General features: G+C 41.8%; 1 protein-coding gene across 1 annotated transcript in view; it reads right to left on the bottom strand.

Annotated features, from left to right (window-relative positions):
- The window catches only part of diaph2 (diaphanous-related formin 2), a 717,635-nt gene extending 694,970 nt beyond the window's left edge, over positions 1 to 22,665 (bottom strand). The window contains 2 exon segments of the mRNA XM_023990279.2: positions 21,623 to 21,998; positions 22,620 to 22,665. Of these exon segments, the coding sequence (XP_023846047.1) occupies positions 21,623 to 21,706 (84 nt within the window). The 5' untranslated portion in view covers positions 21,707 to 21,998; positions 22,620 to 22,665.
- Positions 22,666 to 27,679: the final 5,014 nt, after the last annotated feature.

A 27,679-nucleotide genomic window follows, 5' to 3' on the forward strand; every position in this document is an offset into this window, starting at 1 on the left:
CCTTGCAGATTTTAATCCATGACGGCGTAGTGTGTTACTAATGGTTTCTTTGAGACTGTGGTCCCAGCTCTCTTCAGGTCATTGACCAGGTCCTGCCGTGTAGTTCTGGGCTGATCCCTCACATTCCTCATGATCATTGATGCCCCACGAGGTGAGATCTTGCATGGAGCCCCAGACCGAGGGTGATTGACCGTCATCTTGAACTTCTTCCATTTTCTAATAATTGTGCAACAGTTGTTGCCTTCTCACCAAGCTGCTTGCCTATTGTCCTGTAGCCCATCCCAGCCTTGTACAGGTCTACAATTTATCCCTGATGTCCTTACACAGCTCTCTGGTCTTGCCATTGTGGAGAGGTTGGAGTCTGTTTGATTGAGTGTGTGGACAGGTGTCTTTTATACAGGTAACGAGTTCAAACAGGTGCAGTTAATACAGGTAATGAGTGGAGAACAGGAGGGCTTCTTAAAGAAAAACTAACAGGTCTGTGAGAGCCGGAATTCTTACTGGTTGGTAGGTGATCAAATACTTATGTCATGCAATAAAATGCAATTAATTACTAAAAATCATACAATGTGATTTTCTGGATTTTTTGTTATAGATTCCGTCTCTCACAGTTGAAGTGTACCTATGATAAAAATGACAGACCTCTACATTGCTTTGTAAGTAGGAAAACCTGCAAAATCGGCAGTGTATCAAATACTTGTTCTCCCCACTGTATATACATACATACAAAACATTTTATTTTTTTATTAAAAAAATTATAATCGGCATCGGCGTTGAAAAATCATAATCGGTCGACCTCTAGTATAGAGTACAGTATATACATATGAGATGAGTAATGTAGGGTATGTAAACATTATATTAAGTGGCATTGTTTAAAGTGGCTAGTGATACATTTTTACCAACATTTTTCCATTATTAAAGTGGCTGGAGTTGTCAGTATGTTGGCAGCAGCCACTCAATGTTAATGGTGGCTGTTTAACAGTCTGATGGCCTTGAGATAGAAGCTGTTTTTCAGTCTCTCGGTCCCTGCTTTGATGCACCTGTACTGACCTCGCCTTCTAATTTCCTTCTTAGTTAAACCAAACAGATGAAAAATAGTGGTTCACAGTTAACACCTCATATCCAGTCCCCTCTGGTTCAACATGCTAGGCTCCAGTCCCCTCTGGTTCAACATGCTAGGCTCCAGTCCCCTCTGGTTCAACATGCTAGGCTCCAGTCCACTCTGGTTCAACATGCTAGGCTCCAGAGACATCTGGTTCAACATGCTAGGCTCCAGTCCCCAGTGCCCTGTGGTTCAACATGCTAGGCTCCAGTCCCCAGTGGTTCAACATGCTAGGCTCCAGTCCCGTCAGTGCCATGTTGTTCAACATGCTAAGCTCCAGTCCCAGTCCCCTCTGGTTCAACATGCTAAGCTCCAGTCCCCAGTGCCCTGTGGTTCAACATGCTAGGCTCCCAGTCCCCAGTGCCCTGTGGTTCAACATGCTAGGCTCCAGTCCCCAGTGTTTCAACATGCTAGGCTCCAGTCCCCAGTGCCCTGTGGTTCAACATGCTAAGCTCCAGTCCCCAGTCCCCTCTGGTTCAACATGCTAGGCTCCAGTCCCCAGTCCCCTCTGGTTCAACATGCTAGGCTCCAGTCCCCAGTCCCCTCTGGTTCAACACGCTATGTTCCAGCCAATTAAGTCTTCCCTACATCTCTCCATTAGGCCTGCAGACAGCAGAGCTAAATCATACTAGGGACCCTGATCCCTCATTCCTGAGAGACCCAATTATATACTGGGCCAGTCAGTCAGATGAAACTTTCACTATGAGGGGAGCCCATAGCCACTGACTAGGATGCCCATTCAACAGTGCAGTGTGGCTTCAGTCTATGAAGGGGGAGTCAGCCAGTCGGTAAGTCTCTAAAGAGTAATACTACTACCAGCCTGGTCCCAGATCTATTTGTGCTGTATTGCCATCTCCTATGGTCAATCGACTGAAGGCTAGTGATAGTGAAGCGGCATCTGTCCGTTTTGATAGGGGGTTTCACATGAAGGGGACTGTTTCACAGCCATCCCCCTACCAAACAGATCGGTTACCAGGCTAGAATACTACTAGATCAGAGGGAAACACAGACACACATACTGATCTCTATTATTCAAGATGGATATGCATCCATACGGCGGATGTGCATCCATACCAGTCTACCGGTATTCACTATATATTGCCCAGCCCTATTCAGCCATCAAGAAAAATACATGATCATGTTTTAAAGTCCTAAATGTAAACCTACTGCAGTTGCAAAGGTTTCGCTTTTTGTGCATCCCTTCAACTGGCATCACAAGAGTACCATGTAAACAAGCCACACCTCTGAGGAAATACCTAAACACTTAAGATAGTGCTAGGAACTGCCAGGTACCTCACCATACAATATTATCATGATACTTAGGTGCCGATGCAATATGTATTGCGATTCTCACGATTCTACATGTATTGTGATTCGATACAGTGATTTTATTGCGATTCGATGTTCCAAACATATTGCTCACCATATGTCTGCTGCAGAAGGACAAGAGAGAGCAATGACAAAACAAGTTGATCAGTCAGGGAAATAAAAATGCTGAAAACAAATTAGCTCCCTATTTAAAAAGAAGATGGAGAACAATGAAAGAAAAATACTGGAGGTTTGGTACAGGTACAGCAAACTAAAGCAAAAATAATATAGCGATATTTTCAAAACGATACGATATATCATCAAAAATAATATCCCGATATGTAACTATCATTTTTTTACTACTTACTATTTTAAGAGGTCATCTCTTGATCACTGTGCCCACAGCTCTCTGCTCCAAGCCCTATTACCAAGTGCTGTGTTAATAACATACATGTCATGTACTATTCAAAATGCATGGCTTTCGGTGATCAGGCTACACAATGTAGTAGGTGGAAAATCGACCCATCCATGTAACCTTCAAAGTGGTGTGCTTTTCATTTCTGAAACGTTTGCATTTTCTAGCATCCTCTCTAGACCATTAGTGCATTTAATGACTCGGGTCAAAAGGAAAATCAACTAAATACCATTGACCTGGTTCATTGCAATGCTTTGATGTGAAAGTGGTTATGTCATGTGGGGTGTTCTCTCTCAAACACACATGCAGGCCTATTTTAATGGTGACTGAGTTGTCCTTTTCCAGTGAAGCTTCCACTAGCCTAACCAACAGGGCTTCTACAAAGGGTTCTCCTCAATTTCTTTTTATACAATTTTAAAACATACAAAGGTTCTCCTATGGGGACAGCCAAAGAACCATCTAGGTTCTAGATAGTGCACTGTAGCAAGTTTCTACAGTGCAGTTGTGAATGTGAACAATGGCCGTCTTATCATCACTCAGTACTACATAAGGAGCTGTTATAGACTGATGGACCTATATCAAACTTCCACTGCCTATATTCTATACTCTGCCCCTATAGACAGTACAGAGTCATCTTAGAGATGTGATTGAGCAAATGTCTCAATAAGGATCACCATTACTCAATATTACATAATGATATATTATAGACTGTATGACAGTGTTATTTCCATAGTTATGTAGCCTACTGCAGGACTATATTAACTAGTCTAGGACTAGGCCCCCTAAAGCCTAGGGAGGCATCTGAAATTCTACTCAGTACTGAGTGAGTATAGATCAGGCCCAAGGCTTGTAAATAGTGCAGAGCACCCCTATCCCTACATCATCCCTCCTCTGTTCCCGTGTGTATCAAGAATGGTTCACCACCCAAAGGACATCCAGCTAACTTGACACAACTGTGAAGCACTGGAGTTAACATGGGCCAGACCTGCACCATGTATCTGATATAGGTGGGTAGGTTAATGCAGTGTTCATTTTGTATATAGCAGTACTGTGATGCTATTATAATTTGCCCCTCACGACCGACAAGTTCATCCTTTCCTATCATTCAGGCTGGTTAAAGGTGGCTTTCAAATCCAACTCATATTTTGAGTTCATATTGTTTGTGTTCTCGCCAGTGATGTTCATGTAATACCAATTGGAGTGGGCTAAGACTATTTTGGAAAAGGGGGGACCAAGTAAGAAAGCAGGCATTCCCATGATCAAGTCCAGCTGCTAGGAGTTGCTAGGAGGTGTACTCAATGCCACATGTGTATGCACAAAGTACCAGACACCAGCACACACGGGAGTAAAGGGTATTTCTCCAATACTCCAACACTGCCACACACACACACACACACACACACACACACACACACACACACACACACAGAGGGAAGTGAAGAGAGCCTCTCTCAGAACAAACAAATCTGCCATACACATCAATCAAATAATGGAGCTCTGTCCTCTCTCTGCAAACTGAATTAGGGCCAACTGAATTGAATCAGGAGAGATACCAAAAGCCATTTCCAAAAACAACAAAATTACCCCCAGGCCTCAGGCAGTGTTAACTCAATTGTAAAAATGAACTTATGAGGTATCACTTGTTTCAATGTCACACCGTATAAGAGGATAAATAACCACAAAAAAAGAGTAGTGTGAGGTTTAGTGGAAAAAGCTCTATTAGCTTTGGTTGAAAGCACAAGTGCCTTTAAATGGGCAGGAATCTGTGGTGCGTCAGTTATTTCAGGAAAGCGGTGGTGCTGTTTACATTTCCCTAAAAACAGCAAAAGGGGAAATCCCACAAAGACCAGCAGTGCTCTGGTTCCAATGGCCTTTCTTTGGATGCCCTGACCACGTAACCACATGGCCACCTGACCACCTGACCACTGCCCTCAGGCTAGGCTGGCTTGTTTTTTCCCCCTGGATTTCAAAATGAATTTGTAAATTGTGCTCCCTGGGGGTTAGCTTCATAGATACTGTACTATAAAACAGTTGGGGCCTTTCTGAAAGGACCATACTATATATGGAGACCTTGCAGTGTCTGTTCATCATCAAGACATTGAAGTCATGTGAAAAGAACGGACTATTTAGCGAATAGTTGGGGAGTTTACTAGAGTTTAGGGAGGAAGTGGTTAGTTGGGGGAATTGATTCAGATGAGAATCGCTATTCTGAATCGTTTCTCTGATGCAATAAAAAAAATATATGTAAAATTGTGATTCATAGGCTATAGAATCGCAATATGTATAGAATCGTGACCAAATCGAATGGCAACACCAAGCCCTAGTAATTTACGCCACGTCAATGCAGAAGTGTTATTACGAACGAGAAGGAGATGTTCCTTCCACGGCCGGTGTGACTAAAGCATTCTTTACCACTTCCTGAGTGCCATGAAACACACACTTAGTCTGTTTCCTGCTGTCCTCCTCTCATACAGACCCTCTCGCTGTCTCAAGAATGGAGGACCAGGCCACCAGGGACACCATACAACATCGCAAAATGACATAGCAGTATGAGATAGATGTAGATATTGATTCTTCTATCAGCCAAGTAAAACCACAGCACAACTACCAGAGTCATCGATAAGGTGGGGCTATCCAGTACTATCGATATGGTGGGGCTATCCAATACTATCGATATGGTGGGGCTATCCAGTACTATCGATATGGTGGGGCTATCCAGTACTATCGATATGGTGGGGCTATCCAGTACTATCGATATGGNATCGATATGGTGGGGCTATCCAGTACTATCGATATGGTGGGGCTATCCAGTACTATCGATATGGTGGGGCTATCCAGTACTATCGATATGGTGGGCCTATCCAGTACTATCGATATGGTGGGGCTATCCAGTACTATCGATATGGTGGGGCTTTCCAGTAAGAACTAGGCCTAGACCTTATTCTGTGGTGTTATATCAACTCTGTGGTGGCCATTGCATGTTAGCTGTGTTTAAACTAGGCCTATTCATTAAATCTAGTATTTTTTTAATGGAAGTGTAATGCCTCAACCTCACAGATGCTAGCTATGACTTGATATTCACCCTAAAGCCCCCCTCTCACCTAAAACCGCGCCACAATGCCACAATCACACCCTTAACATTAACAGCTGGGATACATGACCTGAACTGATGAGTCACAGGTCCAAAATAAGAGTTGCTGTCAAAGGAACAAAAGTTAAGTGTCTCGTTGCACAGTGGTTCACATGATTTAGGCCCACATACTACCTTGAGGGTAATCCCCATTACATTATACTAAGAAACATGACTGTCTCGAGTGGAGTTAGTGATTATATTCATGTGGGTGTAATACTGAAAACAAGCTCTATTAATAAGTAATATTCTCCTGGTTCTGATGGGTATTGGACTAGGTTATATCTGGAAGGCTTATACAGTAGCAGTAGCCTAAAGGGGTCTTTCTATAAACTAAAACGAACCAGTGAGCATTCCTTGTAGTGGACAACTGTTTGGAGACGTTAAAGTCATTAATAATCATTTGCATTTTTTCCCCCATGTGAATACATTAAGATATAAAAAGGGGGAACGTAGATACATTCAATATAATTCACGAGTTGAATCAAAACCTGTTTAAACTCTTTAAATCGTGTGACAAAACACTACCTTACATTACATTTATGATACTGCCGTTTGTTGTTATATCATATACTACGCATTTAACAACAATTACACATTGACCTTGATCCTGTGAAATTCATGGATATGGCTGTCGTACTCTTTTTTTGTATGGCGATCTCAGAAGTGCACTGTAGGCTGGTAACATTTTGTGTCTCCCTATGTTACGGTGTGAAAACTGTTTTCATGGGCACACATATCCAAAATAATGTACTTGATTGCAAAATCCAACGCTTCAAACAGAAAGAGTAACTTTAATATGACTAATAAAACAAATCGATACTGTCATTAACAGGGTTCTTCAATAATTATCCATAATATTGTTTGATGTGTGTTTGATGTCTAGCTGTTAAGTTAAACGGGGACATTATCACACAACATCAGCTGATTCAGGAAAGGATTTTCTGAATGACAGTGAAGTGATAAAGAGCTTGTGTGATTCTGCACGCCATTTAATAACAGCCAAAGTGCAGGAATTAATGTTGACATTTGTGTCTATGTTGTTACGGGGGTCAAGATAATTACTTTGTGGACAATATTAAATCAATGTTCCCGAGGTAAGATTACGTTCCGTGTATGTTTTGATCGTTTGTTTTCCGAGTTAAAACAAAGCAATTGGGAATGTGAAAACGGCTTGTTTATTCGTTTTTCAATGTTCAAATGTGGGGTTAAATGTGGAATGCCTGGTCAAGTGCACAGCCAACACTTCCTGTCCTTTCAAAGTAGGAGGTCACCCTTCTAACTCCATTCTATGAACCTATTAATTAATTGCTGCCCATACCATGCTACAGTGCCAAGGTAAGATTTCTCCATTTCTGCATACGATTTAGAGTGTATTTACTTATTAATGAACTGCTGTTACTGTAAATTATTAGCTGACTGATATATCCTCGCTAACTTGCTAATCATTGGGAATCTTATTAAAACCTCTTCGATGTAAAGTGGTTTTGGTACCGGTTCCGGAACCGACCGACATTTTCACGTATATATCGATCTGTGGACACCGTAGATCGAAATGGCTTGCATTTAGCAATAGCCCTGGTTCCCAAGAACAGAATAGTATATTTTCTGAGCCTGTGTGATGAAGGATGTGAAATCTGAGACTCCTTGAAGCTGAGATGTCCCTCCTACTCTTTAATTTGCTATTCCTACTGTCTATCAACGCCTGGCTGAACCCTACGCCACAGCCACTGACAAAGCACATGCCTGCAACCCTTACATTGTAATGCAGCAGGGGAGAGTGGTTTCATCACAGTAGGACATTCAGAGATTGATTTAAAGCCCTTCGTCTAAAATTATTTATAGATTTTAAACAAATAACACTTTCTGTTTGTCATAGATGGACAAGATTAATGTGAGGTGAAAGGTGAAAGGAAAGTGAAATCTTATACATATGTGTTTTATAATTTGATTATACTAAATTTAGAAAGCATATAAGTAATTTCAAACCTTATTCATACAGTTTTGTTGAATAGGAAACATAAAATATTTCATATTTTTATCATATTTGTACTGTGCATCTGAGCTTGTGTCCTCAAAAGTGACTACAATTTTACCAGAAAGGTGAGATTTTAACCTTTCTTGGCATATGCAGCATTGCTAGTTATTGTTTATGGCTCTTTCAGGATAAATAATTACTTTTGGATATTATGTAGATTACATCTAAATGGTTTAAATGATGCTATACAGCCAAAACAACAGTATAGAGTCGTTGCCAAAAGTTGTGAGAATGACACAAATACTAATTTTCAAAGTCTGCTGCCTCAGTTTGTATGATGGCAATTTGCATATACTCCAGAATGTTATGAAGATTGCAATTAATTGCAATTCATCTGATCAAAGTCCCTCTTTGCCATGCAAATTAACTGAATCCCCCAAAAAACATTTCCACTGCATTTCAGATCTGCCACAAAAGGACCAACTGACATCATGTCAGTGATTCTCTCGTTGACACAGGTGTGAGTGTTGACGAGGACAAGGCTGGAGATCACTCTGTCATGCTGATTGAGTTCAAATAACAGCCTGGAAGCTTCAAAAGGAGAGTGGTGCATGGAATCATTGTTCTTCATCTGTCAACCATGGTTACCTGCAAGGAAACACATGCCGTCATCATTGCTTTGCACAAAAAGGGCTTCACAGGCAAGGATATTGCTGCCAGTAAGATTGCACCTAAATCAACCATTTATCGGATCAAGAACTTCAAGGAGAGCGGTTCAAATGTTGTGAAGAAGGCTTCAGGGCGCCCAAGAAAGTCCAGCAAGCGCCAGGACCGTCTCCTAAAGATGATTCAGCTGTGGGATCGGGGCACCACCAGTACAGAGCTTGCTCAGAAATGGCAGCAGGCAGGTGTGAGTGCATCTGCACGCACAGTGAGGCAAAGACTTTGAGGATGGCCTGGTGTCAAGAAGGGCAGCAAAGAAGCCACTTCTCTCCAGGAAAAACAGACAGACTGATATTCTGCAAAAGGTACAGGGATTGGACTGCTGAGGACTGGGGTAAAGTCATTTTCTCTGATGAATCCCCTTTCCGATTGTTTGGGGCATCCGGAAGAAAGCTTGTCCGGAGAAGACAAGGTGAGCGCTACCATCAGTCCTGTGTCAGTAAAGCATCCTGAGACCATTCATGTGTGGGGTTGTTTCTCAGCCAAGAGAGTGAGTTCACTCACAATTTTGCCTAAGAACACAGCCATTAATAAAGAATAGTAACACATCCTCCATGAGCAACTTCTCCCAACCATCCAGGAACAGTTTGGTGACAAACAATTCCTTTTCCACCATGATGGAACACCTTGCCATAAGGCAAAAGTGATAACTAAGTGGCTCGGGGAACAAAACATCGATATTTTGGGTCCATGGCCAGGAAACTCCCCAGACCTTAATCCCATTGAGAACTTGTGGCAAATCATCAAGAGGCGGGTGGACAAACAAAAACCCACAAAATCTGACAAACTCCAAGCCTTGATTATGCAAGAATGGGCTGCCATCAGTCAGGATGTGGCCCAAAAGTTTATTGACAGCATGCCAGGGCGGATTGCAGAGGTCTTGAAAAAGAAGGGTCAACACTGCAAATATTGACTCTTTGTATCAACTTCATGTAATTGTCAATAAAAGCCTTTGACACTTATGAAATGCTTGTAATTATACTTAAGTATTCCATAGTAACATCTGACAAAAGTATCTAAAGACAATGAAGCAGCAAACTTTGTGGAAATTAATATTTGTGTCATTCTCAAAACTTTTGGCCACGACTGTATATTGCTAGACTAGAGATATGCCCTAGATATAGTCAGTCAGTGGTGGCACATCTAACTAGCTGGAAGCAAGGGTGAGAATAGTAGACATGAAAATATATCCTTTCACTGTTTACAGCAGGTCTCAAGCTGCCCAGACCTGTCTGATGAGCCTGATAGGTTGCCGTTGGTGTGTCCTACTTACACGTGTGCAAATCTGTGTGTGAATAGCAACGGAATTAAACATCCAACCAATGCCTCAAGTGTCATCCATAGGGTTGTGGGGTCCTATCCAGAAGCAACCCCTAGCCCAGGGGTGGGCAACTCCAGTCCTCGAGGACTTGATTGGTGTCACACTTTCTCCATCCCAAGCAAACACAGCTGATTAATCAAATTCCATTCTAAACTGAAGATCATGATCAGGTGATTATTGGAGTCGGGTGTGTTAGTTGAGGCAAAACTGTGACACCAATCAGGCCCTCAAGGACTGGAATTGCCCATCCCTGCCCTAGACAATTGTGGAGATCTGAGAGAACTGGACAGGTATAAGCAATACCTCCAAAATTCAACCAATGCCTATCAAAGGGTACGGTGGAGCTCTCACCATGTCACCACCCATCAATCCCTCTCAGATCTCCACAAGAGTCTAGACTCTGGGCAGTAGAGGCTAGGGGTTATTTCTGGACAGGACATGGGCAATATGGTCGGTCGGTCAATCAGTCAGTCAGTGTCAACATTTTTTAAAAGCTATGAAATACTTGCTTCCTCTGTCCTTGGGAGAATCTCAATGGTATTTCATAGGTCCCTCCCCTCTCACATTCTTATCCAATTGGTTTTGAGGAGGCGGCAAGGTAAGAGGACGTCAGGAATGAAGGAAATGCCATTGAGATTCTCCCCTTGTTTCCTCCAATCGTCACCTCCTCAAAGCACATTAGGGGAGAGGAGGGAAGGTTCCGCCCCACGGGCTACAATGCACTTTCAAGGAGAGGCAAGGAGTGGAGGAAACATGGACAGAGGAGGCAAGAATGTGATGTCTTGTTTTCACACACAAACACACATTGCTTGAAGAGTTTGCTGAACAATTAATCAAATGGCCAACCGGACTATTTACTATGACCCCCCCCCCTTTGTTTTTACACTGCTGCTACTCTGTTTTTATTATCTATACATAGTCACTTTACCCCTACCTACATGTACAAATTACCTCGACTAACCTGTACCTCCGCACATTGACTCGGTACCGGTACCCCCTGTATAAAGCCTTGGTATTGTTATTTTATTGTGTTACATTTACTTTTGTTTATTTAGTAAATATTTTTTTAACACTATTTATTTAACTGCATTGTTGGTTAAGGGCTTGTAAGTAAGCATTTCACATTAAGTTCTACACCTGTTGTATTCGGTGCAAGGTGAAAAATCTGTTGATGTGCCCTTGAACAAGGCACCTCACCCTAATCTGCTAAGGCGTGCCATGCTACTGTTGTATTCTGTGCAGGTGAAAAAGCAAATTTCATTTATTTATAATGATGTCATTAGTGGTTATTATTGTCAATGATTTTGTTGACCGAACCAATCAATTTACATTATTGTATTAAATTGTTACATCAACTATTAAAAAAAAAATAGATATGCTGTTGTATATCTTTTTTATTATTCTGGAAGGTTTAGCATGGCTATTAATGATAGATAAGTTGCCTAAAGCACAAAAAGACCTGGCTACTAGGCATGACAAATAAACACGCAGGGTCAATGTTTCATGTGACATTTTGAATGCCATGTAGATGTTTTGTTGTTGCTAGGAGTAATGGTCTCATTGTGCCTACCTAGACTCTAATTCCTGTAACTATACATGTGGTGCAACAAAATCATTTAAGTGTATATCAAACCATTTAGAAATGTTAACCCTGAAGTCACACATGGGCCCCTTTATTTATAGAAAGACCAATATACAAATTCTGTTTTTACCAGGGTTTGAAAACTACGTTTTCCATAATCTAGCCCCAAACACGCAGGAAGGCAAGCCTAGGTAAAACAAAGGCCCCTAATCCAACTCTAAGAGTTTGTTTTACTAAGCCACCATAACATCTCACACGCATACTACTGTATGTCTAAAGGAGGGCTTAACTATTCATGCATTACTGATATTTTAATTACTTTAATGAACCCCTAATTGTCTGCTATGATTAAAATCATTAAAAGCAGATTGAATTCATTAAAGGAATAGGCCTAATATCCACAAATACAATCACACAGAAAACATGATCAGGAGAGAAGGAAATTAAAGAAAGTAAAGAGTTAGGATTTGAGAATGACTGACTGGAAATGCAAATACGAAAGGCTTAGCTTATCGTTCAATGAGGGTTTGTGTGAAGTTTTGTAGGCTACGTCTACTTTCCCACTTTGAGATTACTGAGAAATCTCTGCTGCCTAATTGTTGATGAAATTGGTTATGAATGTTAGAACTATTTATTGGGGAATACAGAGGCCCATGGCAACACAATCCAACAGAAAAAACTGCTGATCAGTGGGCCTAAAAGAGGATCCTGACAAATTCCGATGAAGTGAAACTAAGCAAATGTGCACGCCGACAAGGCATAAAAACTACATTCACAGTCAATCAGTGAACAACACTCACAGTGTGTGAGATAAGGCTATTTCAAAACAACTCATGACACAAAACATTTATATACTGAGCAAAGGTCTGTCTCAACAGACACCTCTACATAGAACCACAGAATCTGTCAAGTTCAAACAAACACAGGTTAATGTACTGTACGTGCAGATTTGAACCACAGAGGTTTAACAGTCCCTCCCTCCGTGTGTGTGTGTGTGTAATAATGAACACAACTGCACCGCCAAGCCAACGCCTAAAGAAAGCAATGATGAGTCAACCCTGTTTCCTGCTTGAGGGCGGCAGACAGTTGAGATCAGGGTACAACCCTAGAAGACCGTGTCTAGATGTCTATGGGCTGTTTTTAAATCAGCCTGCTGTCTGCCACCATTCACAGCATGGTTGAGCCAGCACCATACACACTGAACTCTGCGTGACCTTTGAGATGCTGATCTACACTAATCATTTTTCTATAGCTAATGGAGAGTAATGTAAAATATACTATAATGTAAAATACAGTACCAGTCAAAAGTTTGGACACACCTACTCATTCAAGGGTTTTCTTTATTTTTACTATTTTCTACATTGTAGAATAATAGTGAAGACATCAAAACTATGAAATAACACATACGAAATCAACCAAAAAAGTATTAAACAAATCAAAATATATTTTAGATTTTAGATTCTTCAAAGTAGCCACCCTTTGCCTTGATGACAGCTTTGCACTCTTGGCATTCTCTCAACCAGCTTCATGAGGTAGCCAACTGGAATGCATTTCAATTAACAGGTGTGCTTTGCTAAAAGTTAATTTGTGGAATTTCTTTCCTTCTTATTGCGTTTGAGCCAATCACTTGTGTTGTGACAAGGAAGGTTTGGTATACAGATATATTTGGTAAAAGACCAAGTCCATATTATGGGATGAACAGCTCAAATAAGCAAAGAGAAACGACAGTCCATCATTACTGGAAGACAGACATGGTCAGTAAATCCGCAAAATGTCAAGAACTTTGAACATTTCTTCAAGTGCAGTCGCAAAAACCATCAAGCGCTATGATGAAACTGGCTCTCATAAGGACCACCACAGGAAAGGAAGAACCAGAGCTACCTCTGCTGCAGAGGATACGTTCATTAGAGTTACCAGTTTCAGAAATCGGCAATTAACTGCACCTCAGATTGCAGCCCAAATGCTTTACAGTGTTCAAGTAACAGACACAACATCAACTTGGGACAAAAAAACAAGCAATGGACATTAGACCGGTGGAAATCTATCCTTTGGTCTGATGACTCCAAATTTCAGTCTTTGTGAGACGTAGAGTAGGTGGGCGGATGATCTCTGCATGTGTGGTTCCCACCTTTAAGCATGGAGGTGGTGGTGTGATGGTGCTTTGCTGGTGACACTGTCAGGGATTTATTTGGAATTCAAGGCTCATTTAATCAGCATGGCTACCACAACATTCTGTAGCGATACGCCATCCCATCTGGTTTGTGCTTAGTGGGACTATCATTTGTTTTTCAACAGGACAATGACCCAAAACACACCTSCAGGCTGTGTAAGGGCTATTTGACCAAGAAGGAGAGTGATGGAGTGCTGCATCAGATGACCTGGCCTCCACAAACACCCGACCTCAACCCAATTGAGATTGTTTTGGATGAGTTGGATTGCAGAGTGAAAGAAAAGCAGCCAACAAGTGCTCAGCATATGTGGGAACTCCAAGACTGTTGGAAAAGCATTCCAGATGGAGCTGGTTGAGAGAATTCCAAGATTGTGCAAAGCTGTCATCATGGCAAAGGGTGACTACTTTGAAGAATCTCAAACATAAAATATATTTTGATTTGTTTAACACTTTTTTGGTTACTACATGATTCCATATGTGTTATTTCATAGTTTTGATGTCTTTACTGTTATTCTACAATGTAGAAAATAGTAAAAATAAAGAAAATCCTTGAATGAATAGGTGTATCCAAACTTTTGACTGGTAATGTATACTGTGTCTGTAAAATGTATTTAGAATGTATAAGCTGGAAGTAGAAGCCTAAGTGTTGTTGTCCATTAGTTTACTCCAATTAGAAGAGGGTTGGTATGGTTAGGGGGAAATAATATATAGATATATTTGGGGACTGGAATTTATGCATATAATAACATTGGTAGAAGCAACAATCTATCTGTAATCTGATCTACCCCCTAAAAATGTATAACAAATATTCAACATCAAACTTTTAAAAAATTCTAAGGCTGAAGATAATTTATCTTCCATTTATTAGAACTTTAGTACTCCCAACAGAATTCCAGAACACAAACCATGGGTGTGTTCGTCAATTCAATCTGGAGTGCCAGAGTGCGCTCTGGACATTCGTAAAGAGCGTTTCGCTCTCCGTGTTCAGAGCGCACACTGGACGCTCTGGCCGAGAAGTAGGGTTGATCTGAGTGTTCTGACCTCACAACGGCAGTCAAGCACCCAAGCTAACAGGCTAATGCTGGCTAGCTTGCTAGCTACTTCTAGACACAAATGAGAGAGAACCTGACTGACCATTTCACTCGCCCTAGCAGAGCTCGTTTGGCTGTTTTCATGTTATCCAGAGCGTTGGTGTTTGGAGAAGCTGTTTCAGATCATTTCTCGCCACATTCGCTCAGTTGCTATCAACAACCCTGTAAAATCAATGTTTGTCAATCACCAAAACACTAGGTCTCTAAGGCCCCTTTGCGCCAATAAATATAAATCAGTACATTTCTGTTTCCCGTTGAGAACTGGAGAGAACTCTGCAAATGAGCATGTTGTCATCGCACCTTGAATTTGTTTCATTCACATGAATGCCTAAATGCCGAGGCATCATGCTGGGCCCACATCACATATACAACTGATCCATAAACACCTACACGGTGAATCCATGAACAACGTGAATCCATTGAGTCCAGAAAAACTCCACAATGACAGTCTATTATTCCACCCACATTCCAATCTACTATGTCACTTGTCTATTTGTCATAAATACCATGGAATCTACCTAGGGTATTTATGCTAAGAAGACAAGTGTTGAATTTATGTAATATTTTACATTTTAAGTATGCAAGACTAATCATTAGTAGAATCTATGACATATGGGCTAGCTTACAGTATGTATTTGTCAAATCAACCAGACTCAACAGATTGAGGAGAATAAGTTCCAACTCCCCAGTATTGTTCAAGCATACCTAGATGGCTTCACACATGAAGTCAGAGAGCAGTCTGAAAACATGTCAGTATGTCATGTCAACAATGTTATAATGCCGACATGCTTTGAGAGCAGTTCTATTTATTCAAAGAAATGTATGACTACTACACACGGAAAAGTAGATAAGACACTCTGCCTCTCAGGTAATTCAATCGGTGTTAACCAAATTGACTTCCATCAGAACAAGTTGAAATACTGCATAGCATTTCAGTGAGACAGTATAACCCACATAATCCTCAAGTTATCAATGGAACTTGGGGTAAATATGTTAACACACTTCTCTCTCTCTCTCTCTGAGGTCACAATTTACTCTGGAATGCAGAAGAGGTTGAGGGGGCTCTGACAAACCGGATCTCCTGAATTCCTCTAAAATTACTTCATTCCTTCTGTCAATTTTGTTAGAAGTAAAAGCTGTTTGCGGTTATGATTTGATAACAGCAAACATGGGACAACCAAAAATTACTCAGTAGATGTCATTCTCGTGACAGGCAGCCTGCTAAAAGTGCCCTTAACCTTAAAATAACCTGAGGGGTTATCCTGATGTCCTTGGCTGTTTTTTGTGTCCACATCACAAACCAGAGCTCAGATAGTGTTGTTCTGATGGTATCCTATCCGGTGACTCATTAAATAAACACAGCTTTCAAAAGTTTCTCTCCTCACAAGAGTCGCTTTCACCAGGTCAGGCATCCTTTCACGGAAGTCTAAAGGATACCCACGCTAAGGTGAATCCTAGTGCCCTGTCAGGACAATTCTCAGCGGGCTGTGTCAGTGAGGTGACAACCTCCACCTCTAATTCATCTTTAAAACAGATGTATCATGTCTGTAAACTCTGGCCTAGATCCACACGGATACACATTCAGTGATCACAGACAATCTCTGGAAGAAATCAAGGGTGGCAGAGTCTGGGAAAGTGTTGGCAAATATTTTAGGACATTTAAGGCCCGCATGTATCGAGGCATGCATGTGCAAAGGGGAGGGGGAAAACAAAACGTAAGATCAAGGCTCCACCCAGGGATGAATGATTACTTCCTCGCTCCACTCTCAGGCCGTCTGGGTTGTGCGAGAGCCAGAGCACAGGCCTGCCTCTTCACCTCTGCTGCACTGTTGAGGCTGGGCAACAACAGTGACCATACCTGGCACTGAGACCTCTTAAGGAGTGTGTAGTTCGCAGTGAGCTCACTGACAGAGTGTGCTTAGATGACATCAGCACTCATCCAAGCAGCAGTGAGAAAGCACTAAAGCCCTGGCTGGGCTGGGCGGATGGAGCCAACGGAGGGAAGGCAGTAGCTGGGCGACTGGAGGATGTTAAAGAATTACAGTGTTGTAGGACTATTTTTCCACAACATTTAAATACCACACCCTCTTAGGAGACTCTGGGGGTTCTAGTCCTACTATGTCATTATAGATGGGGCGGCAGGTAGCCTAGTGGTTAGAGCGTTCGGCCAGTAACCGAAAGGTTGCTGGATTGAATCCCCGAGCTGACAAGGTAAAAATATGTCGTTCTGCCCCTGAACAAGACAGTTAACCCACTGTTCCCCGGTAGGCCATCATTGTAAATAAGAATTAGTTCTTAATTGACTTGCCTAGATAAATTTACATTTACATTTACATTTAAGTCATTTAGCAGACGCTCTTATCCAGAGCGACTTACAAATTGGTGCATTCACCTTATGACATCCAGTGGAACAGCCACTTTACAATAGTGCATCTAAATTTTTAAGGGGGGGGGGGGGTCAGAAGGATTACTTTATCCTATCCTAGGTATTCCTTAAAGATGGGGGTTTCAGGTGTCTCCGGAAGGTGGTGATTGACTCCGCTGTCCTGGCGTCGTGAGGGAGTTTGTTCCACCATTGGGGGCCAGAGCAGCGAACAGTTTTGACTGGGCTGAGCGGAACTGTACTTCCTCGAGTGGTAGGGAGGCGAGCAGGCCAGAGGTGGATGAACGCAGTGTCCTGTTTGGGTGTAGGGCCTGATCAGAGCCTGAAGGACTGAGGTGCGTTCCCCTCACAGCTCCGTAGGCAATAAAAGGTTAAATCAAAATAGATCACAAAACACTGGGGTTTCTAGTCCTACAATGTCATTACAGTCCACAAACACTGGAGTGTCTGGATTTCTAGTCCTACAATGTCATTACAGTCCACAAAACACTGGGGTTTCTGCTGGCTAGAAATCACAGCCATTCTCTTTAAGTTCGTTAACCCTGCTGGAGCACATACCAGCAATTACAAGTTTTGGCCCACCAGCATTTGCACCCCACACCAACCCTCCGACTGACGAGGTATCTGCAACCCAGAGGAATGGTTGCTTTATTTTGTTTGTACTTCTGGTTACGGTCATTCCTGTACACAGGACTCTGAGTACTTCTCACCACGGTCATTCCTGTACACAGAACTCTGCATGTACTTCTCAACGCACGGTCATTCCCTGTACACAGGAACTCTGCATGTACTTCTCACCACGGTCATCTCCTGTACACAGAACTCTGCATGTACTTCCACCACGGTCATTGCCTGTACCAGTTTGACTCAGCATGTACTTCTCACCACGGTCATTCCCTGTACACAGGACTCTGCATGTACTTCTCACCACGGTCATTCCCTGTACACAGGACTCAGCATGTACTTCTCACCACGGTCATTCCCTGTACATGTCAGCTCTTCTGCTCTAGAGTCTCAGCCTGAGACAACCAGAGGTTTGCATTCCAGAGGCACAATTTTTATTGAACCTTTATTTAACTAGGCAAGTCAGTTAGAACAAATTCGTATTTACAATGCTGGCCTACTCCGGCCAAAACCTGATGATGCTGGGCCAATTGTGTGCCGCCCTATGGGACTCCCAATCACAGCCGGATGTGATACAGCCTAGATTCGAACCAGGTACTATAGTGACGTCTCTTGCACTGAGATGCAGTGCCTTAGACCGCTGCGCCACTCCAGAAGCTCACCAATGGACAGATTCTCACAGCCCCAGCAGCCCTGTTGCATCAAGACAGAAGAGACCTACCTGCCCATTGCAGCCAGGACATAGTTGAGTAATTAGCTCTCTGTAGGCTCAGCACAAATTGGAGGGACATATTTGGTAAACAAAGCCATCAAGTCGGCCAGATGGACATCCTGCTCTTTAACGTTAGGCTAAACTGATTATCTTCTTTACCTTAGCGGTGGCTATAGCATTCTCCTGGATGACTCAACATATCTCTTGATCCACAGAGGAACTGAAAGAACTCGCTGTCATACTACTTGTTAACTTGCTGGCCCTGTAGAGGAACAGCTCCAGGTTACACTACAGTAACTCAGTGAAAAATTATCAGCTCAACCGCAGGCCTACATCCTGGTTGAGCAGAGTACGCAACTTTTCCTTATTTGACTTATGCTCAGGGAGCTTACAAACAGCCAGGCAAGAACCGTGCGCTGTGCCGCCTAAAGCTTATTGACAACTCTGGTGGCACAGAACACTGTGGCTGTAAGTGGCAAAAGTTATAATAATATAATAATAAAATGCCATTTAGCAGACGCTTTAATCCAAAGCGACTTCCAGTCATACATGCATACATTTAACGTATGGGTTGTCCCGGGAATCGAACCCACTACCCTGGCATTACAAGCCCCATACTCTACCAACTGAGACAAATACCCTGCGTGTTGCCATGTGTAATTCCCACTCTCCCTCCCCTAACGTTTCTGCCGCTGTTTGTAACCTGCTTCAGTTACAGCCCATCTTTCCAACCAGTTCTAGTTTCCACCAGGGAGAGTGGGGCTGACATTATGATGACCACACTGAAGCCCAGCCCGTGAGAGACCGTATCCCTCCAGTGTTGTAATTAAGACATGGGAAGAGTCCACTTTAAATAGATCCTGTGAGTCTCCTAGATACACCGGTCACTAATCATTAATGAACATGACTTAATTTGGAAGTAAACTTTGTTCAAGTTAATCACAGGACATTCAGTCAAATTAGTTTGTGAAATATGAGCAATGAGCTCCCTACTGATTTCACTTCCAGGCAAGGGATGAGGCGCACTGTGCTGTAATAGCTCAAATGACACTTGAGACCCAACAACACAGTGTCAAACTGATACACCATGTACATCAATCAGTGTGTAAGTAACAACACTGTACCAGACTAGATTAACCAGTGTGTAGGTAACTAAACAACACTGTACCAGACTAGATTAACCAGTGTGTAGGTAACTAAACAACCACTAAGTACCAGACTAGATTAACCAGTGTGTAGGTAACTAAAACAACACTGTACCAAGTACAGCATTAAACCAGTGTTAGGTAACTAAACAAACACTGTACCAGACTAGATTAACCAGTGTGTAGGTAACTAAACAACACTGTACCAGACTAGATTAACCAGTGTGTAGTAACTAAAACACACTGTACCAGACTAGATTAACCAGTGTGTAGGTAACTAAACAAACTGTACCAGACTAGATTAACCAGGTGTGAGGTAACTAAACAACACTGTTACCAGACGTAGATAACCAGTGTGTAGGTAACTAAACAACACTGTACCAGACTAGATTAACCAGTGTGTAGGTAACTAAAACAACACTGTACCAGACTAGATTAACCAGTTGTGTAGTAACTAAAACAACACTGTACCAGACTAGATTAACCAGTGTTAGGTAACTAAACAACAACTGTACCAGACTAGATTAACCAGTGTGTAGGTAACTAAACAACACTGTACCAGACTAGATTAAACCAGTGTGTAGGTAACTAAACAACACATGCTACCAGACTAGAGATTAACCAGTGTGTAGGTAACTAAACAACACTTGTTACACACGACTAGATTAACCAGTGTGTAGGTAAACTAAACACACTGTACCAGACTAGATTAACAGTGTGTAGGTAAAACTAAACAACACTGTACCGACTAGATTAACCAGTGTGTAGGTAACTAAACAACACTGTACCAGACTAGATTAACCAGTGTGTAGGTAACTAAACAACACTGTACCAGACTAGATTAACCAGTGTGTAGGCCAATAGGGAGACTCCACAGCTGAGCTGAAGAAGTAAAAAAGTCAGTTAGATATAAGCTATCAGTTATTATCAACAAGTAGCCTAGCTGCCTAACCTATGCACTGTTGCTTGGTTGTTGTTTATGTCATAGTGCTGATCATGCCGTTTAGGTTGGCTCAGGTCATATCTACAGCACAAAAGACTCTCCTGCAAACCACAGGATATTGATCTACCCTCTGGGTCAGCAAGTTGCTCAACTTTCCACTGTATCTGTCTCTGCAACAGGAATGCCTTTCAAAGGCCTCAGGTTGTACTTGTTGGAAGGCCTTTGATCAAAAGGCAAACAAATGTTGAGGGTTTCAAAAGTAACTTGAGTGAAAGGCATCTAGGTCAAAATGTGAATGCTACATTAAATAGTTAATATGATTACCATTTGGGGCTGTCAGCCCATCTTTGAAGCTTGTCTTGCACCACAAGGATGCATTGTATGACAACGTGATGTAGTCAACTCTGCAGGGTTACTAGAGAGTGAGCAGCGGGGTTGGTTCAGACTGCTGGGATGGTTTGACTTTAACACCAGGGCTTACCCTTGAGGTGATTAACAAGCTCTAATGCACAACAGTAAAACTGTGAATAGGGCGTGCTCATGAATTCCTTTCAACACAGGACGTGTGAGTAGTAAAGCTGATTCACTCATAAGTAGCGTGTGAAACCTATGTAACAATTTATCTCATTTGGAAAGTCTATCAGTTAACCCTTGAATGTCAAATAACAGGACAGGACAGACAGTTCAGTGTAACTTTTCAAAGGAAGATGGCTATTATATAGCCAGCAGATATGACCCGCTTGCATACAGATGCACTAGGGTAAAGTGACGTTTTTGTCCTCATGCTAGCTAGCAGTAGCATCCATTATGGAATGGCACCTGGCATTGAACAACGAAGGAGCTGATTGCGGTACATTTCCCGAGCCATATCTCGCACCGGCTCCATGGTGTCTTAATATACACAGAAATGCTGTGCAACACTAGTGCAGCTGTAAGCGAATGGGTTGGATCTGCTGGCTAGCTACTGCAGAACAAGTAACTCAGAAAATACCAACCAGTTTTTTGTTTTTACTCTCATCCTCTTTTTCTTTCTTTTTATTAGCTTTATTAGGATCCTCTCCACCGCTTGCTTGATCCATTTTGTTCTCGTAAAGACTTCAGAAGATTCCTCAAAAGTAAACTCGACCACTCTTGTGAACACTTTCAAAACAATCAGGGTTAGGTTTCCTCAAAAGCCATGCCATTCAAGTTGGCATTATGAAAATGTTGTTAGTATTCCAAATGAAGGTCCGTTTCTTCTTTATAATTGTATCCAGTTCCAAAGTAAAAGCTTCTTGCTTGAAGAAGAAAGGTGTGGTAGGGTAGTGCTGTGTCCATCCAGATGTCTTTTCAACACATTATCAACTGTCTCAGTCCAATCTGCTGTAAAATCTGTCCCAAAAAGAACAAAGTATATATTTTGAATGTCAGTGTCAATCATTCTCAGCAGTGGTGCACAAATTGATTATCTAAAAATCACTGTACCGCTCCATGTTGACACGTGCTTTCAGGAATACCCTAATTATTATTCAGGTACCTTTGCTTTGGATAGTGTGCGCCATAATACTCGACAGCAATGTGTCAAAAAAGCTAGTCAACTGTTTGTTTTATGAAGAAACAATGTTGCCATATACTAGCGTGGAACAAAGTAAAGTAAATCCATTACTGTTTCACAAAACTAGTTGACAATCTAGCAAGGATGTAACAACACGATATAAATATAGCAGGGTTACTACCATGGTTATATGGATAGTTTACGCTTTCAAGACACATTGTAACATGCAACATCAATGCCTCAAAAGTATAAATGAAATGTATTTGAAATAGCACAAACATTTTATTAGCTAGGACACCGTGGCTGTCTAAGCGCTTACTTTAGAAATACATTACAAAACGGGGAGCAAATACATTTTACTTTACCTGAACAGCTTCATTAAACTTAATGTAATAGTATACAATGTAACAATTTCATAAATATGTCAAATAGAACTCTAAATCCCATCCCAAGCTTACCATTTCAACCAAACATGAGAGCAGGACTGACTGTATGTAGTTCTGCCCACCGAACATTCCGATTCGCCCATGAGCCACGCTAGGAAGCAGGGATTCCATCAGCCATTGGTCACATTAGCGATCACTCAGGAGTCGGTTTGCTAACGTTGACGGGGGGGGTGTCACTAGTTATTCCAGCCACAAAGTCAAATATATATATCGTACAAATTCATGAAAACCAAAATTAGCTTTTTGGTGTTCATTTAAGGTTAGGCATAAGGTTAGCAGTGTGGTTAAGTGTCGGGTTAAGATTAAATTAAAAATAAGATTTAAAAAAGATACATTTTAGAAATAGGCGGGGTTTATCCATTTGTGGCTGTGGTAACTAGTAAAGACCGAGGAGGAGACTACTGTTGTAACGGAGAGGTAAGACTGACTTCACAGTGACTGGATAGGATTTAATCACGAAAGGATGCCAGCCGATGAAAATAAATTGAGTGCGCGCGCGTGATGTGTGTAAGAAAGACGGAACAAAAAAGTCTACTTATGCTATTTCTTTAGCAAACATATTTAAATGGAGGCAAAATAATATTAATTAAATATAAAATACTGAATATTTTAGACTGATCCAATATAAATAATAAATAAACTTCACTAATTCCAAATTACATAAATTCATTTGTATTGCATCATTTATATTGCGTAATTTAGGTTCACAGGCTATAGCTGGAGTTGCATGTTTGATTGCATATTCACATCATGAGACATATTTCATATTTCAAAGTCTGATTCCAGCTAGACTTCAATTTGACTCTTGATGGGAAATTTGAAAGCATCGCCATCATGCATGGTCTGTCTTACAGGAATACAGTTACTGGAGCAGAAAACTGTCCCCCACAATGGCCACAGACTGCAGGTGCCATTTCCTCCACATCTATTGATGTGCCATTCTGAATCATGCAGTCATTGATTTACAACAGAGTACACATGATGGAAGCTAATTGAGGCAATGCATTGAGGCCATTACTTTGAGAGTGTGTTCAAATGTCTTGGAAATGCATGTACATTTAAATAGTGGCACAAATCCAAACTTTGTTGCTTAATGTGAAAAAAAGATCAAATGAAAAAAAGATACTTCCTTTGAGAGATAAGACAACAAACAGACATGCTGTAAGTACGTAATTAGTGAAAATACAACACAGGCGAATATAGACTGTCAAGTTGGCACAAAATGTGTTCACAAATTGTGTGGTGCTTCTTTCTTGAAGCACTGTTGGTGTACAAGATACACAGTTTTCAGCATAGGACCTCTGCTGTTTCTAGAATAAGTGCCCTGGTGTTCACCAGTAAATCGTTTGGTGTGCAGAGGGCACCATCTGGATATTCTTGGTGTGATAAGCTTGCTCTGTTTGTACAACTGGGTCATGTTCAATGGATAGTAAAGGTTTTGAAATAGTGCAAGAAGGAAGGAACCACCTTATCCTATCCAATAAGAAGACTGAAGTCTTGTTACAGTGTGACTTAGTGAAAACAACCCAGGACTGATTGTCCTGTTCTCCCACCTCTCCTCAGGCCTTGGACAGGAAGCCACTAATGCTGCCACTCCCACCCTAGCTGTTGCTGTCCTAGCTGTTAGCCCTCTCATGTGTGGGTAAGGACAACACCAGAATTAGCAGATAGGCAGACACACTCTGGGGTGGGTGAGAAAGATCACTCCCATTGTTTAGAAAGAGAGTGAGTGTACCGTAAGCTCATTATCCCATTTAATTGCTTATAAGCCTTTGTTTTGGTTGGTCTTGTCAGGGAGTTTGTCCAACAGCTCACATAGACTGATTACATAGACAGTTCTCTCCGAGTTTCCAGTTTCTTTAAGGATGTGTTTTTGCGCTTTGTTTCAATTAAACACACATTGTGTTTTTTAAGTAGTAAATAGACCAGAAAGGTAATGCAGTGAGTTTATCCAATAATGGCATCTGTGTGGTGTGTAAGCACATGGTAAGCTAAAGAAGGGTAAAGATTAGACTGTGCACACAATGCACCATCAAACATGTGTCGGCATTGCTAATTGGCTATTGAGTGTTAACCGATCCCAATTCTAAAAGAAAGTATTTAAGGTAACTATGTTTATCATGGTTTACAGTATAAGGAGATCAAGGCATCTAATCAAGGCATCTAAAACATGCATCTAAAGCATCTAAAACATGTATTATTTTACAATAGAAAGTAACAACTGCCCTCCCGAGTGGCACAGTGGTCTAAGGCACTGCATCGCAGTGCTAGCTGTGCCATTAGAGATCCTGGTTCGAATCCAGGCTCTGTTGCAGCCGGCCGCAACCGGGAGACCCATGGGACGGTGCACAATTGGCCCAGCATCGTCCTGGTTAGGGGATGGTTTGGCCGGCAGGGATGTTCTTCTCCCATTGCACAATAGCGAATCCTGTGGCGGGCCAGGCGCAATGCACGCTGACACGGTCACAGGTTGCTAGTATGGTGTATCCTCTGACACATTGGTGCGGCTGGCTTCCCGGTTAAGTGGGTGTTGTGTCAAGAAGCAGTGTGGCTTGGCTGGGTTGTGTTTCGGAGGACGCACAGCTCTCGACCTTTGTCTCTCCTCTGTCCGTATGGGAGTTGCAGCAATGGGACTAGACTGTAACTACCAATTGGGGGGGGGAGTAACAACTATCATTCACTGTGTGAGCACTATGGATGTGACACTGTTTAAGAGGGTAATTGCTATGCCTTGAAAATAGCAAAACATTTATTCTATTAGAATTGTTAGAAAAGTTCATTTGAAACTAGGAGTTTGACTAATTGCCCTTTCTGAAGTCCTTGGCTGCTCACCTGTGTGAGCAGCACTATGGACCTGCTCCAAGTAAGCTTCCCAAGTCTGCCAGGATGGGACAGCGTGTTCTGAATGAATGGATCTCTGAGTCACACACTACTAAATCACCTGTCACTCAACGTCCTGACCATGGAACGTCCTGACCACACAGGCTGGGAGTCCATGAAGGACTGTGTCCAGCTGTAAACTTTACTTGCAGGCTTCTTTGAAGACACCTCTGTGTCTGTTGACTCCAGCCAGGTTGCTAGTCACATAATGGTGCCAGTCCTCTAGTCGGGTTATATCCTGTTGTTCAATGATTTACACTACAGTAAGTATGCAGATTACGTTTGTGTATCTGCTTACTAAATTTGGTTCAGTAGTCTAGGTGAAGGCATGTGTAGTGTATATACAGGACCAACTAATACAAACAGTGTCAGTTCTTTATGCACCGCTCTGTGTCTATAGCACATTTTGCACATTTTGTTGTGCTACAACCTGGAATTAAAGTCAATTTATTTGGGATTTTGTTGTCACTGTTCTACACAAAATATTCCACAACGTCAAAGTGAGAAATAAATTCTAGACATTTTTACAAATGATTAAATAATAAAAACAACAAATGTCAGGGTTAAATAAGTATTCACTCCCATGAGTTAACAAGTTGATTTTTGGGGATTAATGATTAATCCTGCAAAGTCTTACAATTTTGATTTAGCCTACTGGGATCAAAGTACAATTTAATATGAAATACTAATTGAATATGAAAGAGTGGACTCGACTCTCTGAAATACAGGAACACAAGACATTTCTTCAGTGGCCAATCAATAGTTGCGTGTTTCTCGAGAATGCATCCTCTCCCTCTCACACGCAATAAAGACATTTCCTGTACCCACTGTACTATAATGGGGTTTTGGGCCCCAGCTGTCCCAAAGCTGCCCCAAAACACTGAACTAGGTCATTTTATTCACCATCTGTCCCTACTGGACTCATTATCAAGTCATTTTAATTGAAAGTTTCATAAAAAACAAGTTGATAAGATTAACTGCTGAATCACTGTAGCCACTCGAACAAATATTTTCACACATTTGAAGACTTGATGCAGCACTCTGTGGTCAGTTTAAGATACGTGTGAGAATGCTGTGACCTTTGGTTTCCAGGCTTGAACAAACTGTAGAAAGGATCTACTGTATCTATGTCTGTAACTCCAATTTCATCAATAGGCTACATCATAAGCATGCATAATCATATATGGTTTATCACATTACACAAAGAGTATTCTTTTCAGAGAGCTTGTTGTGCAGGAAGCACAACAAACATGGTTGATTTGAATATGTCACAGAGCAACCTAGAACTTATGTTCACAACCTTTCTCACACACACACACACACACACACACACACACACACACACACACANCACACACACACACACACACACACACACACACACACACACACACACACACACACACACACACACACACACACACACACACACACACACACACGAGAACGGTTTGAAACATTGCTCTACTGTGTTTGTTTTCATCCATCTCTTGGTAGTACTGCATGCATCAGTCAACATCTGCTTGCCATGTCTATAATTAAATAACTGGAGCTGTGCTGGATGCTAGCTGGATACTGGACATCACTCTCCCTTGAGTCAGCAGGCCCGTTTTAACTACACTCCTGTGGGCCTGAAAAACATATCTCATTGCTCTCTGTTTAACCAGGTTCACAGTGCCCTGTCGGATGATCTCCTGTGGATGTTAATGAAAGGGTTTCCATTTTTGCGAGGAGAACACCTTTGGTTCACTCAAAAGTATGGCACATCTTTTCAAAATGTTTAGATTCTGCACTGCAGCTTTATTCAGATAGCTTTGCTGTGAGTCCCAGGTGTCAGATCTTACCCTTGTAATGGTAGATACACGTGATAGACAACTTGTCACGTGTGCTCCCTCTCCGGCCTCTAGGTCACCAGGCTGCTCGTTACGCACACCTGTCATCCCTCATCCCTCACCTGGACCCCATCCCTTCCCTGATTACCTTCCCTATTTATGTCACTCTGGTTCCTTCCCCAGGTGTTTCATGTCTGTGCGTTGGTCGTGTTTCTTGTTTTGTGCATTAAATTATGCGCTCCCTGAACTTGCTGCCCGACTCCCAGTGCACTCGTTACACCACTGCTTGGACAGATTAAAGTTAACATGGGTAGTTAACTCTTCTTATGAAGCTGAATTCTGTCAATCAGTGCACCTCAT

The sequence above is a fragment of the Salvelinus sp. IW2-2015 genome, linkage group LG6.2 (assembly GCF_002910315.2).
Source record: "Salvelinus sp. IW2-2015 linkage group LG6.2, ASM291031v2, whole genome shotgun sequence".
NCBI lineage: Eukaryota > Metazoa > Chordata > Actinopteri > Salmoniformes > Salmonidae > Salvelinus > Salvelinus sp. IW2-2015.